Source organism: Balaenoptera acutorostrata, chromosome 17, assembly GCF_949987535.1.
Source record: "Balaenoptera acutorostrata chromosome 17, mBalAcu1.1, whole genome shotgun sequence".
NCBI classification, from domain to species: domain Eukaryota; kingdom Metazoa; phylum Chordata; class Mammalia; order Artiodactyla; family Balaenopteridae; genus Balaenoptera; species Balaenoptera acutorostrata.
Window position 1 is genome coordinate 25,787,979 of NC_080080.1, and position 17,813 is coordinate 25,805,791.

Genomic DNA, 17,813 nt, shown 5'->3' on the forward strand with positions numbered 1-17,813 from the left:
TTTTCTCAGAGGTGAGGTAGTAAGATGATGAATTATTCAGCCTACAATCAACTAGCAGTGAGCAACTTGCCATCTGTTTTCCCTTTTTACATTATCATTATTTAACAACACATCTTAAAATGTTTGGAAGCCTAAACTCAGAGTTTTGAGTGTGTACTTTTTCAATTCCCTAATTAGGTTTATTATATTATTTTTATATGATCTGACTTGAGATTCTTTTTTTATTGTACAGTATGTTCTTGCTTCAATTAATACCTTAATCTGAGAAAGCATATACAAATATATACTTTCAATAAGAGGAGAAACCAATCTCTGTTTTCCTTCAGGTGAAAAAATATATACTCTTGAGAAATTCGTAGATTGTTTAGAAAGATTGGCATTAAATTGTGACTTAAAATTGAATTAATTTTTTACTAGCTGAATGCGGAGGTCGTTTTAAAGGAGAATCATCAGGAAGAATCTTATCTCCTGGTTATCCCTTTCCGTATGACAATAATCTGCGTTGCATGTGGATGATTGAGGTAGATCCAGGAAACATTGTCAGGTAAATGGATTTTATTATTTCAAAATGACCAGGGAATCTGAATTTCCCTGATCAGCCCCTATATATAATATCAATTAATATCAAGATTTTTCAATGTTTTTTAACCTTGGCAAAGAAAAACATGGTTTTTATATGTTTAAAATATGAAAAAAAAGTATTCACAAGCATGATTTATTGATTTGTGGTCCACAGCAGTAGTTCATACAGCCCCTTAGAGAGAAGCGTTTCAGTTATAAGAGGGCACAGAAGGTGCGAATTTTTCCTACTTGTTGGCGATGCTATACTTTCAGTTCTGCATGACTTAAGACGCTGAGTCCATCATTTTGATAGGTATACAGAGTTGTGCAGATCACTGTCATAAGTTCAGCCTCATGAACATTTAGAAGAAATAAGAATGGAAGAGGACTCAGTACCTATTCCCTGTCTTCCCTAGATTTCGGCATATCTCTGAAGCATTTGCTTTCTTCCCACGCTCTAACCATGTTAGCGTTCTGTTCCTGCTGAGTTTAGTTAGGTGGCTCACAGTTCTTCACATAATTTCCTCTTAGATGATGGCGGAACCGTAGCCTCCTAAATTAACACCAGTCAGGTTTCCAAGGCGCACCTGCTCTCAGTTCTAGTTTAACTATTATTGTTATGACTAGGGATGAATTAGTAAATGAACAAATTCCCCTTGACATATGAGCTAGCTATTGTGTTATCACTCACAAAACAGTGACATTAAGAATTGCTGCTTTATATAAATGGATTTTCAAACAGGCTTATGGGTGATGAAGGCAGTTTTATGAAAAACAAATATTGTCCTTCAAATAACATGCTGCAAGGTGTACTCCATGTATTGTTGGATGCAGTGTGAACTGGTACATTACTTTTGCAAGGCAATTTGCAGCTACAAATTGAATCGAACCTCAGCCTACTTTTCTTTAAGATAGGTCACGTATTGTTTTAAATATTAGAAATGGTAAATGTGAAAATATTAACTTCAACAGAATTCTGGGATTTTTAAAAATTAAAGAAAAATATTTGATATTAAATTGCAACCCAGATCACATATCACACATGAATGTGGTATATGTGTGTGTGTGTGTGTGTGTGTGTGTGTGTGTGTGTGTGTGTGTATATATGGAGAGAGAGAGTTGAGCATGTTAATACAATTGGATTTCTAATTTTTGGCATTAGGCGCAAAAAAATCAGACACTAATTTTGTCTAGATTAGACACAAAGCAAAATAGATTTAACATGAAACTTTTTTTTTCCTTTTTTGTGCATTTTTTTTGGGGTAGACACTTTCACATTAAGGAAGTTCCCTTTTACTCCTAGATTACTGGGTGTGATGATTATGAATGGATACTGAATTTTTTAAATACTTTTTCTGTGTATATTGAGATCTTCATGTGATTGTTTTCCTCCTTATATCTGTCACTGTGGTGAAATGTAATCGTTGGTTTTTGAGTGTGAACCATTTTTGCATTTGCGGAATAAACCTCATTTGAGTCTGATAAAACAAACAAAAAACTTGAAACAGTGGAAATAACACATACTATGGAATTAGATAACTTGAGTTCAATTCATGACTCTGCCACCCTTTGGGCAATCTTAGTTAATCTATCTCAACCCCATTTGCTACATTTGTAAAATTGAGATAAAAATTGTTCCTGCTTCATTGGGTCATTGTAACAATTAAAGGAAGAAAATCGATGTAATGCATTTTGCACAGTGCCTGGCACATATGAGATCCTCTAAGTGTCACCTGCCATTGCCACAGTTAAAAGTCATGAACACTGAAAAGAATGTACAGATCTTCCTCGGGTTACATCCTGATAAACTCAACGTAAGTTGAAAATATCATAAGTTGAAAATGCATATAATATAACTAACCTACTGAACATCATAGCTTAGCCTAGCCTACCTTAAACATGCTCAGAACACTTACATTAGTCTACAGTAAATCATCTAACACAAAGTCTATTTTATAATAAAGTGTTGAGTATCTCATGTAACTTTATTGAATACTATAGTGAAAGTGAAAAACGGAATGGTTTTATGGGTATATTATGGTTGTAAATGTATTGGCGGTTTGTTTTTGTGATCTTGTGACTGACGGAGCTGTAGCTCCCTGCCACTGCCCAGCATCGTGAGAGAGTATCATACAGCATATCACAACTGGGAAAAGATCAAAATTCAAAGTACAGATTTTACTGAATGCATATCGCTTTTGTACCATCTTAGAGCCAAAAAATCCTAAACTGAATCATCATAAGTCAGGGATAGTCTGTATACCTAAAGTTTTTATAATTTGCAGAGGTGATGTAATAGTACATTTAACCATATTCTTAAAAAAAATTATACTGCTCAAGAAAAATTCATTAAGTTTATATATGCAGTTTACATAATTCATTTTTATCTGATAGAATAAAAGGAATATCTAGTATAAACAAGATGAGTATTTGTTATATTCTTTATTTAAAACTGAATCCATGTTTAAGATAATCAGAGATATATGGTTCTCCCACAGCCTACAGTTTCTTGCTTTTGATACGGAAGCATCGCATGATATACTCCGAGTTTGGGATGGTCCACCAGAAAATGATATGCTTTTAAAGGAAATTAGTGGTTCTCTTATTCCTGAAGGAATCCATAGCACCCTCAACATAGTAACCATCCAGTTTGACACGGACTTTTATATCAGCAAATCTGGATTTGCAATTCAATTTTCAAGTGAGTTATTTTTTTATTTCTTCAATAAAAAATAGGAGTGCTATTTAAATAGTTCTGTTTACTGCTCAAACTTTAATTTTAAAATTTTAATGATCTTAAATATTCCTATTTCTAGTCTTCTTATTCATCTGGAGTTAAGGTAAAACATAGAAAAAAAGAAATACAATTAACTTTTAATTAATTAATTGTTGAGCCCTTCTCTCCAATTGTCAAACCAATTTTCCATAAAGTAAAGATGGTGTTAAAATAATTCAGCAAATGAAATAATTACATTATACAGCTTGTAATTTGAATTTACTGTAAAATTATATTTTAAAATGTACAATTTTTGGAGATAAGGAAGGAAATGAATATTTGCCATTAAAAGAAAAGCAACCCTACATTTTTACTAATTTTATTTTTCTTCTGTTAAAGATCTTAATTATATATTCACAGGAAGCTTTGACAAAATATTTTAGATCTACTATTAAATTAAAGATTTCCTACAACAATGAAATATCATTCATTATAATTACTAGTGTTCATGGCCTTTTTTCTTTTTATGGCACTGCTAAGTGGTTAAATATATGCTGTTCTGTAAAACGGATTTTGGTTTAATGGCTGGAGAAACTAAATGAAAACTCAAAAATTTTAGTTGCTATTTTTTCACTCTTATTACCAACACACATTATCTCTTTGAGAAAAATATCTAAGGGATCTTCTAATTGTATAGGCTTAAAAAGTCCTATTAATTGAAACTTATTGAGATTTCCAACATCATCTATGGGAAGAGTGCAAACCAGTATTCTTCAAATGTGCCTTAATTCAAATCCTGTCTTCTTACTAATTGCTGACTTTGGACACCTTACCTCATCACCTGAGTCTGAGTTTTCTAATTCACATAGGAATAATAATGCTCATATCATAAATAGATTATTAAGATTTAACATGATCACGTGTGCACAGTTCTTAGTATTGAGTAGTAAATAGTTGGTGCCCAGTGAACTATTATCATTATACGAATAAATGTAAAATTGGAACCCTTTAGAAAAAGCATGAAGGGCTTTTTTAACGACTGGCCTGAAAATATACCACTTTAGGTTAACAACTGGTCAATACAAATATATAATTAACTTGACAGACCTTTTGTTCATGGAAGACAGTTGTTTGGCATAATCTACTAAAGTAAATGAATTGTTTTGTGTTATAAATAAAGTTCATGTGAGAGAGGTGTACATCAGCAGAGTCAATATCTTTCAATTTGTACCTTTAGTGTATCTTTTGAGACAAAGAAAAAAGGAATGAAAAATAAGAGAATGATTATGTAATTAATAAACATAAATGGCTTGTAATTCTGAAACGCTTATAAATGAAACATTGTTCATATTTATATCTTCTATTTTCTACTGTTTATTTCTCCTTTTTTTGAAGTTAGGAACAATTTGTCAGCAAACTGCTTATGATTGCTGTTCAATTTCAGTTATTTATAATGGTAGTTTGGCAACCAACAGCTCTCCTTCCATTTACCTTAAATTAGTAAGGTTTTACACTTAAATGGTTATTTGTGATTAAATGTCTGAATGCAGTCATGTGAAAAGGTGCTTCAGGCTATTGTTTGTGAATGCCAAGTACATCTGATTAATAGAAACAGACTGCTTTATATGCATTTATGGAATTTTTAATGCACATTTGTCTGTGAAATTAGCAATACATTTTTATATTTATTGCATTTGTAGGGCATATTAAAGTTATGGAAACAATATGTATCATACCAGAGTTTTAATAAATCTGCCTCCATAATATTCTTTTAAGATGCGTAGAAATGTGTACTACTGATCTGAGACTAAAAACCTATTCATTGAAATAAAATTACCTGGAGAGTTAATATATTGTGAATAGCATCAATCAATGAAAATTAGTCTCTGGGTTGGAGATCTTCTGTAACTTATGCCTATACAGCTTTATAAGTGTTCAGATTTCAAATGTGAAAATAGTTTTTTCATGAATGAGGTCTTGCTTGGTGCCAAGAACCGTAAGTAGTTTGTATGATCTATTTAATCCTCACAGAAGCCATATGAGATATGTTGTATCATCCCCATTTACCAAACAATACACTGAGGTTCAGAAAGTGAGTTAATTTGTTCAAGGTCACACCCTAGCAGATGCCTGCAGCTGTGACTCAAATCCACCTATGTCTGAAAGGAGATTAACACTGTGCCTGGTGCATAGTAAATGCTTAGCAGTTATTACTACTCTTTTGCTATCCTTATTTATTATTTATTAATATTCTAGAGGAAATACAAAGATTTTAATTATGCGTTATTAGTTACAATGAAGTTCTACAATTTAATCAGCTTGTCTTTCTGATTATGCTTACAAGAACCACATCTAAAGTCACACTTCCAAAAAGCAGATGATTTATACAAGTGAAGCAGTGAGAAGGAATAAAGGAAAGCTGGAATGTGTACATTCCCATTTAAAAGGGACAGTTGCCCCCTCTGGCTAAAGTCATTTTGCCCTATAGGAAGACAGACTAATTTTTAAGTGGAACTTGAAATAAAGAGTTTTATGTAAAGTCATCTCATTGTCAAAGAAAACAACTCAACTAATCTTAAAGAGAATATTAAAGTCTATAGTCCAATAAATCATGACTATGGGTCAAATTTGGCTTGCAGGTCAAAATTTGCCACTTGAGGGTTTTACCTGAATTCCTTTTCCCAAGATAAATCTATCTCGTTACCCATTTATTCATTTGTTCATTCGTTCATTCTAGGAGAGTCTATTAAAGGACCAGATAGTAAGCATATTTATCTCCAGCTATTTCTCGAGTGCATCTTTCCTTTCACTTAGGCAAATCTTTAGTTACATAAACACACACACACACACACACACACACACACACACACACACCCTGTACTGTTTTCTGTCCCTAAAGTTTCTTTTACTTTAAATATTTTTCTTAAGCCTTGCTCATTCTTCCAGACTCAGCACCAAGACCTCTTTTTATAAAATATTTTCTGCCCTCTGTATAAAACATTTTAAAATGTTTATAAAACAATCTCTTTTTAAAACATCCTCTGACCTTTCTTTATAAGACAAATTCCAGCCCATGCTCTAGGCACTAGCTATAATTTTTTTCCAAATAAAGATGTGAAAACATGGTTTATCATTTCATTGTTCTGAAGATGTTTTAATTATATGAACTTTGCCTCTCTAAATGTCTGTAAAGAGCAAACATTCTATTTAGGGTGATCATGTAATTTATTGTTCAAATCTAAGATAACTTTTGAGAGTAAAAGGGGACACTTAAAAATTAAGCTGGACAACAGGCATAAACTAGAACAATAGTAACCAAATCAGTTTGTATCATTATTTTAATTGTCAGATTTTCATTCTGTTCCCATTCCGCCCACCATCACCACCACATTGCCTGTTCCTTTTTTGAGCAAAGAGCTGAGTGTCAAATAATAAATTAAAAAAGGAATGAGTCAGGAAATAGCAGCAAAACAGTCTTAAGCAACAAAATGCAACCAACGAAATGGATTTCAGTGAACTTGGTGCAAAGTGAATTTAACTGAAATGTAGGTCACATACCAACTTCATAATCACTGTCAAGCTGCTATCAGCAGCCTCATGCCTTCTATTTCATGATCTATTCATTCTTTTTAGTCTTTTGCTTTGCCTGTTGGTGTTATATTCTGCAAGACTCTTTTGCTTAATCACAGCTACTTAAGTCTGACATGGCTACCTCATGCTGTCCTATGTTCTGCCCTTGGTTCTCAGCAGTCAGCCTCTATATATATCTCCTACTTAAATTTGTAATCTGCTTGTCTCATCCCACTTTAGTTCCTCAGGGAGGACATCTTTAAGTATCATGCTGTCATTTGCCCACAGAATAGTTGATTTTGACAGAGCGTTTTCTGTGCTCTTCACTCTTTGACATCTCTGTTAAGAATATGCCCCTGCTGGATGATACAAAATACCAAGGGCCATATATTATACTGTTGAAAATTCTCAAGGAGATGGATTCCTTAGTCATGAGACACTGATGTCTCCCGACCTTAAAGGACGGCATGGTGCCCCTGCACTTGTTCCCATCCTCATTATTACTGCCTACACTGCTGTAGCAGTCGACTAGCCACTCACTTCGTTGTCTCTTCAGCCAGACTTTTCTCTACATTTCCACCTGGCTGATGTTTTGAAAATATAAATCAGACATCACTCCTCTGTTTAAAATTCTTTTATGGCTACACAGTCATAAGTTCAAAACTGTGGAATTACATTTAAAGCCTCCACAATTTGCACCCAAATTACCTGCCAGCTTCATCTCTCACTATTCAGTTACATACATCTAGTCATCTAACTGCACTGTCCTGAAAAGACATTGACCTTTCACATTTCTGCTTCTTTTGCAAACTCTCTTCCATGTTCCTGTAACACTTATGTCCACATTCAAATATCCGTAAATTCTTAGTCATTTTCCAAGGCCCAGGTCAAATGATACTTTAGGTACTAATGAACTTCTAGGCAGAATTAGTCACTCCCATATCTGCAGTGCCCTGGCACTATGTGTGTATTATATTAGAATGGCTGTATATCCTCGTTTGCCCAAGACAGCCCTGGTTTATGCCTATTTTCCTGGCATCCTGACTTGTTTGACATTTGGTCTGTATTTTCCATTTTCAACAAAGTATCATTATTAATAGTTCTGTTAAAATAGCCAAGGTGTATTTATTAGCTATTGTCTTTGTGTTTGATCTCATCTAGTAGTGTGCAAGATATATTCCCAGTGCTCAGAGTAATTATAATACATGATTAATTTTGAAAGACAAATACTGATAACCCATCTCTATTTCCCAGTCTTTTGTGGATGCCAGGTAACTTACACTTCCCTTTCATGGATAGCATATAGGGCTCTTGTAGATAAAATGAAAATATTCTCAGATATTAACATCTAACCCATTCTGATCTTAGATGGTATTGGGAGAACTATTTGATACTGTTGCCCTGCCAGCTATTTTGTATAACAGCAAGTTATGTCATAATCTATTCTGTGGCTTGAAAGATACCTAAAGCTGTCAGGCCATGAGTTGGCCAAATCACTGAGAAATATGTATTTTTGAAATATGCACAGAAGTAGAGGTTGCACAGATGTGCTGTAGAGCTGTAGTCTGAATGTTCTTGCCATGAGTGTTTGTTATTTATTTTATAGGATAAATTAACAATTATTTATTTTATCATACTGTTTTATTATTTTACGATAGACATTTATGGCAGCAGTGGGATAGAAAGTACATACTGAATATTCATTTCTTAAGAAAGCTTAATTCCACCAAGATTTCTAAAAGAAAGTTCAGCTGAAGGAGGCTGTCAGGAAGACCCAGCAGAGATCAACAAGGATGTCAGACAAACTTATTCTCGCAAAATTTGAAACTAAACCCAAAAAGATAGCAGGAAAGGATCTAGAAGAATTTTTGTTTATTATGATTTGTGAATCAAAGCATTTTAGTACATCCAGAAACACATTTTTAAAAAAGTGGGGAGTTCCATATGATCCCATTTCAATTAAACATATTTAGGTAAATTGTAAAATTATTTTTAAGGGTAAATCACATACTGATTGGTTATTTTTCTGTACAATCAAAAATTAGTAGAATACAGAATAAAATGAGACTTCCTTGGCTTGTATATTATATTAACATTCTGTTAAGCTACGGAGGGGGCAATTTTATATTCTAAAATATGAAACATAATTAAATGGTGATTTGGAGCCATGATAATACATCAACAACATCTTTGTCATTTTAAAGTACCTGATGTATTAAATTGATTATTATTATGATTATTTTAAAGTACCTATCTACTATAGCTATGTTCTTTTTAGTTGAATTATTTCCTAAATAAAATTTCTCCCTGGTTTTGGATTTATCCCTGGGACCCTGATATCATTGGTATTAATAGACCAATTTTTTCTAATAACTTGTTAACCTCATGTGAAAGATGGGATATTTTGATTGAGAATGTAGTATATATGATATTAAACATGAGATTTAGACCTAACAGTATATTAATATTTTAAGATATTGATACTTGATATTGTTATTTTATGAACAAATTGCCTACAAATTTTAATATGATAAGTTGTTGGAATACCTGTTTGGATTAACTACATGGTTCTTAGACTTTTATTACTTACATATTAAGGATTTTATACAAGTTGCTCATAATGTCTGCTAATCATCAAAAAAATTTTTTTTTAATTTTGATGTGCTAATGATCAAAAAACCCAATAACAAGAGTCTGTCATACAGAGTGAAGTAAGTCAGAAAGCGAAAAACAAATACCGTATGCTAACACATATATATGTAATCTAAAAAAAAAAAAAACGGTCATGAAGAACCTAGGGGCGGGACGGGAGTAAAGACTCAGACCTACTAGAGAATGGACTTGAGGACACGGGGGCAGGGAAGGGTAACCTGGGACAAAGTGAGAGAGTGGCATGGACATATATACGCTACCAAACGTAAAACCGATAGCTAGTGGGAAGCAGCCACATAGCACAGGGAGATCAGCTCGGTGCTTTGTGACCACCTAGAGGGGTGGGATAGGGAGGGTGGGAGGGAGGGAGACGCAAGAGGGAGGAGATATGGGGAGATATGTATATGTATAGCTGATTCACTTTGTTATAAAGCAGAAGCTAACACACCATTGTAGAGCAATTATACTCCAATGAAGATGCTAAAAAATAAAACAGTAACATCTCAATTAAAATAAAAGAAAATCGATGATGAAAATGCAACTTGTACACAATGTATGTTAACATACATGGGGATCATGTGATGTCATTGACCATGTGAAAACTAGAAGACATAATCTGTTTTAAAAAAAAGCATGACTTTTCATTTAGAACAAATGAAAACTCTACTAATTTCATCACTTTATGTTCTAAATTCTCTTCTGCGTGTATGAAAAGTGTTAACAGGCCAGCTTCCTTACCAGAAGAACTTCCCAAATAGTTAAATGAGTCCAATCTTATATGTCACATCAGTAACATCAATCACCTCAAATATTTTAATTCCAGCAAAAGTTTTACTTTTTACCTCCATTTTATGAAGCAGAGTATAGTCTTTGAAAGTTTATTGTGATAAAGATGAAACATCTCATATTATAAATTTAGTTACAATTTTAACATTTCAATAATTAAACTTACTTAGACTTATTTTATGGTCCAGCATATATTTTTCTAGAAGAACCATGTGCATTTGAAAAGAATGTACACTTGCCATTATTGTGAATTAAATACCAATTAGATACAGTTGGTTGATAGCATTGTGTTTGAAGTGTTCTATATTATTACTGATATTTTGTCTACTTTTTTTTTTAATCCACTAATGAAAGAGTAGCATTGAAATGCCCAACAGCAATTGTGGATTTGCCTGTTTATTCTTTCTATCTTATCGTGTCCTGTCATGTTTGTGTATCATGAAGATCTGTTACTAGGTGTGTACGTTTGAGATGCTATGCCTTCTTAATGAGTTGACTGTTTCATTAGAATGAAGTAGCTTTCTTTTTCTCTGGTAATTTTCCTTGTCTTGAAGTTTGCATTGTCTGATATGAATATCTTATAATTAGTGTTTGCACGGTATTTCATTTAGCATCCTTTTAACTTGTTAGTGTCTTTATATTTAAAGTAGGTTTCTACTTTAAACAGCACATGATTGAGATAGTACTTGCTTGAGTCTTGTTTTTTTATACAGTCTGAAGATTTCTGCCTTTTAATTGTAGTCTTTATTTTTTTTCATCTTTATTGGAGTATAATTGCTTTACAATGGTGTGTTAGTTTCTGCTGTATAACAAAGGGAATCAGCTATATGTATACATATATCCCCATATCCCCTCCCTCTTGCATCTCCCTCCCACCCTCCCTCTCCCACCCCTCTAGGTCGTCACAAAGCATGGAGCTGATCTCCCTGTGCTATACAGCAGCTTTCCACAAGCCATCCACTTTACATTTGGTAGTGTATATATGTCAGTGCTTCTCTCTCACTTCGTCCCAACTTCCCCTTCCCCCGAATTGCAGTCTTTAAATCATTAGACCGTTCACACATAATGTAATTGTTATGGTTTGGTTTGGCTGCCGTATTGCTATTTACTTTTATTGGACCCACCTGTGTATTTCCACCATCATTTTCTTCCCCTCTATTAACTTATTGGCTAAACATTTTGGAGGTGGGGGTGTACTTGCTCTAATATTAATAGCATACATCTTTGATCAAAACCTACCATTAACTTCTATTACACACCGTCATATATAATGTAAGAATGATAGTGTATTTACATTTCCCCCTTCTTTCCTTTGGACTGTTGTTTCAATTTATCTTACTTCTATTTATATTAACACCACAATACATTTTTTAAACTTTAAGCAAACAATTATCTTTTAAATATTTTTTTAAATGAGACAAAGATCACATATTAAAATTATAGTGTTAAGGATAAGGCTATTTGTTTTGTGATAATAATACAAATATAAATTTTGGTGACACACAACTTCATGGCAAAAACAAAGCTCTTATAAAATTAAGAAACAGATATATACTTAGAATTGGTTGTGGTGTACATATAATTCATAACTGCAACCAAGCAAATTCTACCCATCACAATAAAACTGTCATTAAAATTTACAGATATTTTTATATACAGCAAAATAATTGAATTACATTTTTTGTGTGTATGACAAAGTAATGCTGATTCAAAAATAAATAAACTTTAGTATGTCAGTACCAGCTTCTGTTTTCTCTACTCATTGTCATTCAGACTTAGAAAAGTTTGCATCTCTGAAGCACTCTTTTTCATAATCAACCAAAATGCCCTACTATGGTTTTGAAATTTTTGATAATAAAACCTTTAAATTTGGTTGATTTATATTAAAATCATATGAAAATCTTTAATCAAAATATTCAGTTATTGGCATGTTAAAGATCTTCAGCTTTTGAAAATTTTGGTGAATTATAATTATTGAAAACAAAGTTTGGAAATAGGAAGACATTTAAATGCTATTTTTATGAAAGTTAAAAGTTAAAACACTGTATAAAATTAAAATTTGAAACTATTATTGTCCTGTAGTATGATTTGACTTGTGAAAAGAGAGTATCTTTTGATGAAGTTCTTATTTTTTAATCAGATTGAATTTATATTTTACACTATAATAGAATAAAATTGAGAAAACATACAATTATACAGCTTACAAGTGAAGTATTCCAAAAAAAATCATAATTTAAGACAACTTGGTAAGCTTTATATTATAAAAATTTTTGTCAAGAAAGGTATCTGAAAAGAAGTAAAAATTTACTATCTGTGAAAATACTTAAGCTGAAATATTTACACATTGTTGTATGAAATAAAATCAAATTGAAACTTTCCTCTATTTTAAAGAATTAGTCCTAAGCCTACCAGATACCTCAATACCTATAAAGAAAAACCTTTCTCAATTAAAAATAGTATGGCCTGTAGAGACCTCTGTTAACATGCCAACGATTTAAAATGTATTAAAAATACCTTTAACAATACCAATAAAAATAAGAATATGTTGAAAACCACATACTTAAGAAAAAATAGTAAATTGACATTAAATATGTCTAGGAAACCAATTAGAGAATGTACATTTGTACCACAAATGATCATTTTGCTTATCTTATTTTTAATGTTTAATTAACTCATATAAAGATGTTTTTGTGTGCACAGACATGGCATTTTAATTTTTTAGAAATTATTTTTAGTAGGTTTTGCATAGATACTTATTTTGAAAAATTCATCAATGTAATATTATCAATCTGGTAAATCAGTACATATTTTTAATTACATAATTTAAATTACTTTTAGCTTTTTATTTCATGCCCACAATTTTTCACTTTCAATGACAAATGTCACCTGATTTTAATAAACATTTTATTATATTAAAGACATATACACATCTGCTGTCCCTCTTAGACTGTGTCCTTTGAAGCGCAAGGTTTATCCTATTAATATTTGTATCACCAGAACTTGGCATTGTACCTGGTATTTAATACTTAGTAAATGTTAAATGAAACTGATTGAGTAGGAAATTTTTTAATAATGTAAAATTAAAAGCACACTGGTATTATATACTGTCAGTCAAGACTAATGTAAAACAATATTTATATGTTTTTACTCTTTTTTTGCTCACTAATTCTGGTGATCTCCAAATACTAGAATTCAATTCTGAATTAGACTTCTATATAATCCCTTATAATCCTTGGATATAAAATCAGTTTCCTGTTTAGGTACCTTTGACAGTCTTCAACCTAACATGCCTTTTGATTTCAAAGAAATTAGACCAGTGATTTTATTTTCACTTTTGTCCATGTATTAGAGCACAAGAATCAATGATGGTATGGAGGTGTTGGTTCTTATTACAGTTCATTCCCAATATAAAACATACTTGGCTTATAGTGGGTGCACAACAATTACCTGGTGAAATAAATGAGTAAAGGGCTTCCCTGGTGGCGCAGTGGTTGGGAGTCTGCCTGCCAATGCAGGGGACATGGGCTCGGGCCCTGGTCTGGGAAGATCCCACATGCCGCGGAGTGGTCGGGCCCGTGAGCCACAGCTACTGAGCCTGCGCGTCTGGAGCCTGTGCTCCGCAGCAGGAGAGGCCGCGATAGTGGGAGGCCCGCGCACCGCGATGAAGAGTGGCCCCGCTTGCCGCGACTAGAGAAAGCCCTCGCACAGAAACGAAGACCCAACACAGCCAAAAATTAATTAATTAATTAATTGATTTAAAAAAATGAGTAAATATGTATTTTAAAAAGGTATTTCTATATAAAGTACTTGGAATATATTATAACACTAGCTTTGTGGTTTCTTTTGCATTGGCAGCTTTGTTTCTCTCTAGAGGTGATAGGAGGAAAATCTCTGTCATGCTGCTATCTACTTTAACCTGACTTGCCATATCATTAGATGTATCCTTAGAAACATAATGAAATTCTAAAGATAACCACGTTACTGAGTAGCTGGCAGAGTGTAGGCCTAATAATGATGTTGAACATTCTTTGTAAAATTGATGGATGTTGTACAAAGCAGGGACTCAGTCAAGGGCAAAATTCTCCAGGGTGAAATCCACCTCTAGGTTACCATCTGCATTTCACATATTTTCCGATTGATTTGATTCTAGATGGGATTTCCTTCCAGGTTAAATATTCCCATTACCCAGCTTGATTTCCTTATAGATAGTGAAGTGGAGAATATCGTGTCATTTCTTAGTCAATACAAAAATATAAGACAATAGAACTGGAAGAGAAGAGTGTAAGGCCTTGTGAATACCAAATTTGGACTGTGACCTTGCTGAAGTGTCTTGACATATTGCAAAAAAATATACAACAACTTCTTAGACAAACTACACAGTGAATAGTAAAATCTACTGGTCTTCAAAGATTTATCTCAGAGTTTATATTTTCATAGAATTATACAATATAATTGTTAGAATAGAACCTTAAGATTATTTTCTAATACTAAATCGGGCAGGTAGAAAATTATTACTATGTCAATTTTACCGATGAGGCAGTTAAAATTCAGGGAACTAATACAACCTGGTCAGTGTCCCCTTCTTACAACAGTACAGATTACAGTACAAGTCTTCTGCTTTTGATTTTATCCAGCTGTATAGAATCTAAGGTTTTTCTCTTTTGAAAGTTCTTGAGATAAACAAGTTTATACCAAAGAGTCTACTTTCTGAATGGAAAGGACACACAAGAACTTATGAGCGATTTAAGTGTATTTATTCTTTGTTGCACAGAGCAATGCCATAAGCAAACTGGACTGTTAATTTGCCCAAGGTCACCAAGATGGTAATTCAGACATTATCTCTGAATTATCATCCATAATATAGTCGAAACTTATACATGTGCTAGTTAGGACTGTGAAATATGTATTAGGTGAGGTGCACATTTCCAATTAAATTACACTCTCAATTAGATGAAACAAATATAAAATGAGAAGTCAGAAGTATATTTACAGTACTGATTAGTTGTAAAAATGGTGAGAACTCAGTCATTTTCTGTAGTATTTAGTGCTATCAGTATTGTTCTGAAAACAGCCTCAGGTTATCCAGATAGATTAATTAAAGCAAATTAAAATGTAATATAAATGTTGTTACTGCAGTCTTGGAATAAATGTTTCCCAGTGTCAAACAAATGCTAAATTATAAACAAACCTTAAGCATACATTGAAATGACTAGCTGTAATTTTGTTCATTCATTCATCCATTCATTCATTTCACACACTTTTTTAAAAATAAATTTATTTATTTATTTATTTATTTATGGCTGTGTTGGGTCTTCGTTGCGGTGCACGGGCTTCTTATTGCGGTGGCTTCTCTTGTTGCAGAGCACGTGCTCTAGGCACACGGGCTTCAGTAGTTATGGCACATGGGCTGAGTAGTTGTGGCTCTCGGGCTCTAGAGCACAGGCTCAGTAGTTGGGGCTCATGGGCTTAGTTGCTCCGCGGCATGTGGGATCTTCCTGGACCAGGGCTCAAACCGGTGTCTCCTGCATTGGCAGGCAGGTTCTTAATCACTGCGCCACCAGGGCAGTCCCCCACACATATTACTTGAACTATTTTTTTTATTTTATTTTTTTTCATTGAAGTATAGTTGATTTACGGTGTTGTGCCAATCTCTGCTGTACAGCAAAGTGACTCCGTTACACACATATAGACATTCTTTTTTTATATATTCTTTTCCATTATAGTCTATCATAGGATATTGAATGTAGTCCCCTATGCTGTACAATAGGACCTTTTTGTTTATCCTTGATGAACTATTTTTAACTATTGTGAAAGATTCTCTTCAATTTCTTATATATAAGGACAATTTATTCCTAGGGGATAGCAACGCTTGATTTGATAAGGTCCCATGTTGCTTAACAATAAATTCACTAACTCTTTCAGTGGATTTAGACTATTGGTGAAGATTAAAAGTATGGTAAAAACAATTCCTAAGAAATGCTAATGTAAACTTTCTTAACTTGAGCATAAACTTTTTTAATTTACATACTTATTTATATATAATTAGCATGTGAATAACATATCTTGAAAAATTATTTTTACTGTATACGATAAGTAGTTATGAAATGGTATTACTTTTACATATCTATTTTTTTCACACCCTGAGTCATGAGAATTTTTAAGAAAAAACTGTTATGGAGACAAGTTGTTTTTGGTGGAATAAAAACAGTTCAATTTTAAAGGAAAAGTTTGTCATTACAAATTTATTTCTGACTTACTATAATAACCAGATATAAAAATTCATTTTGTTAGAAGTAAATGCTACCATACAGAATAAAATCACTTGCATAAAAAATAAAGTAATATTACAAGATTTTGTATGTTTGCTAATGTTCAGTTTATTTCTTATGTCAGTGATTTTACATTCTATGGTGAAATTATTTCTAACAAAAGTATTTGTATCTGGGTATTATATTAAATTAGAAATAAATATGCAATGAGAAATTTTTACTTTCAAATGGAACAATATTTATTTGATTTTATTGATATCAATAGCATAGAAAAATTTTTTATACATAGGTGAAATTTAATATTTTTTACATTTTTATTTACAAAAATTTGAAAATTAAAAGATTTTATGATTTTGCAAGTGTTTTGGACATGGTAAGCTGAGGGGCCTATTAGATATACAAGAAGTTAAATAGACAGTTGAATAGAATGGTCTGAAGCTCAGGAAAGACATTAAGACTGAATATATAAATTTGGGAAGCATTAAACTAAAAACAGCATTTAAAACCATGGGATAAGGTGAAGTTATCCAAGGAGAAATTGTAGAAAGATGGGAGCAGAACCATTAAGAACTAATCCCTGAGGTACTACAGCTCTCAGTCATTGGGTTAACAAGGTAGAGATAGCAAAAGATACCAAAAAGAGCAGCAAATAAGCCAGGAAAGAGAATTAGCAGTCTGATGACTGAGAAGCCAAGAAAAAAAGTGCTGTGACAAATATTGCTAAGATGTTTCTGAAAAAAGAAGGCACTAAGTTATCATTGAATTTGGCAGCCTAGATTTAGCAAGGACAGTTTAGTGAATACGTGTGATGAATGGCAGATGAAACTGGAGACAGTTGTATAGATATCTCCCGCAGGACAGATGTTTAATAGGTTTCCTACTAAAGAAAGGAGAGAAATGAGAAAAATAGTTGGAAGAGAATGGGAATGTAATGAGGATTTTGGTTGTTTATTTAAGATGGAAGTTGGAAGCCACATTTGTATGTTTTTGAGAATGACCCAGTACAAAAGGAAAACCTAGTGATTCAGAAGAGATGAAAAATGTTCAGGAATGAAGTCCTTGAGAAATAGAAAGGTTTTAATACCAGCAGGACAAGAACCAGGGTTAGCCTTACATAGAGAAAAGGGCACCTTCTTCGCTGCTACAGGAGAGGAAGTAGCGAATATGGATGCAGACGCCAGAGATTTGGTGAGGGCGTGCCTATCTTATTGCTTCTACTCTCTTAATGAACTGTAAGGAAAGAAATCACAAAAAAGAGA

General features: G+C 33.0%; 1 protein-coding gene across 3 annotated transcripts in view; it reads left to right on the top strand.

Moving 5' to 3' along the window:
* The window catches only part of CSMD3 (CUB and Sushi multiple domains 3), a 1,183,499-nt gene that overhangs the window by 857,633 nt on the left and 308,053 nt on the right, over positions 1 to 17,813 (top strand). For all 3 annotated transcript variants that reach the window (XM_007188796.2, XM_007188797.2, XM_028168178.2), the window contains 2 exons: positions 418 to 544; positions 3,060 to 3,262. In XM_007188796.2, the coding sequence (XP_007188858.2) occupies positions 418 to 544; positions 3,060 to 3,262 (330 nt within the window). The remainder of the gene's footprint in view (positions 1 to 417; positions 545 to 3,059; positions 3,263 to 17,813) is intronic.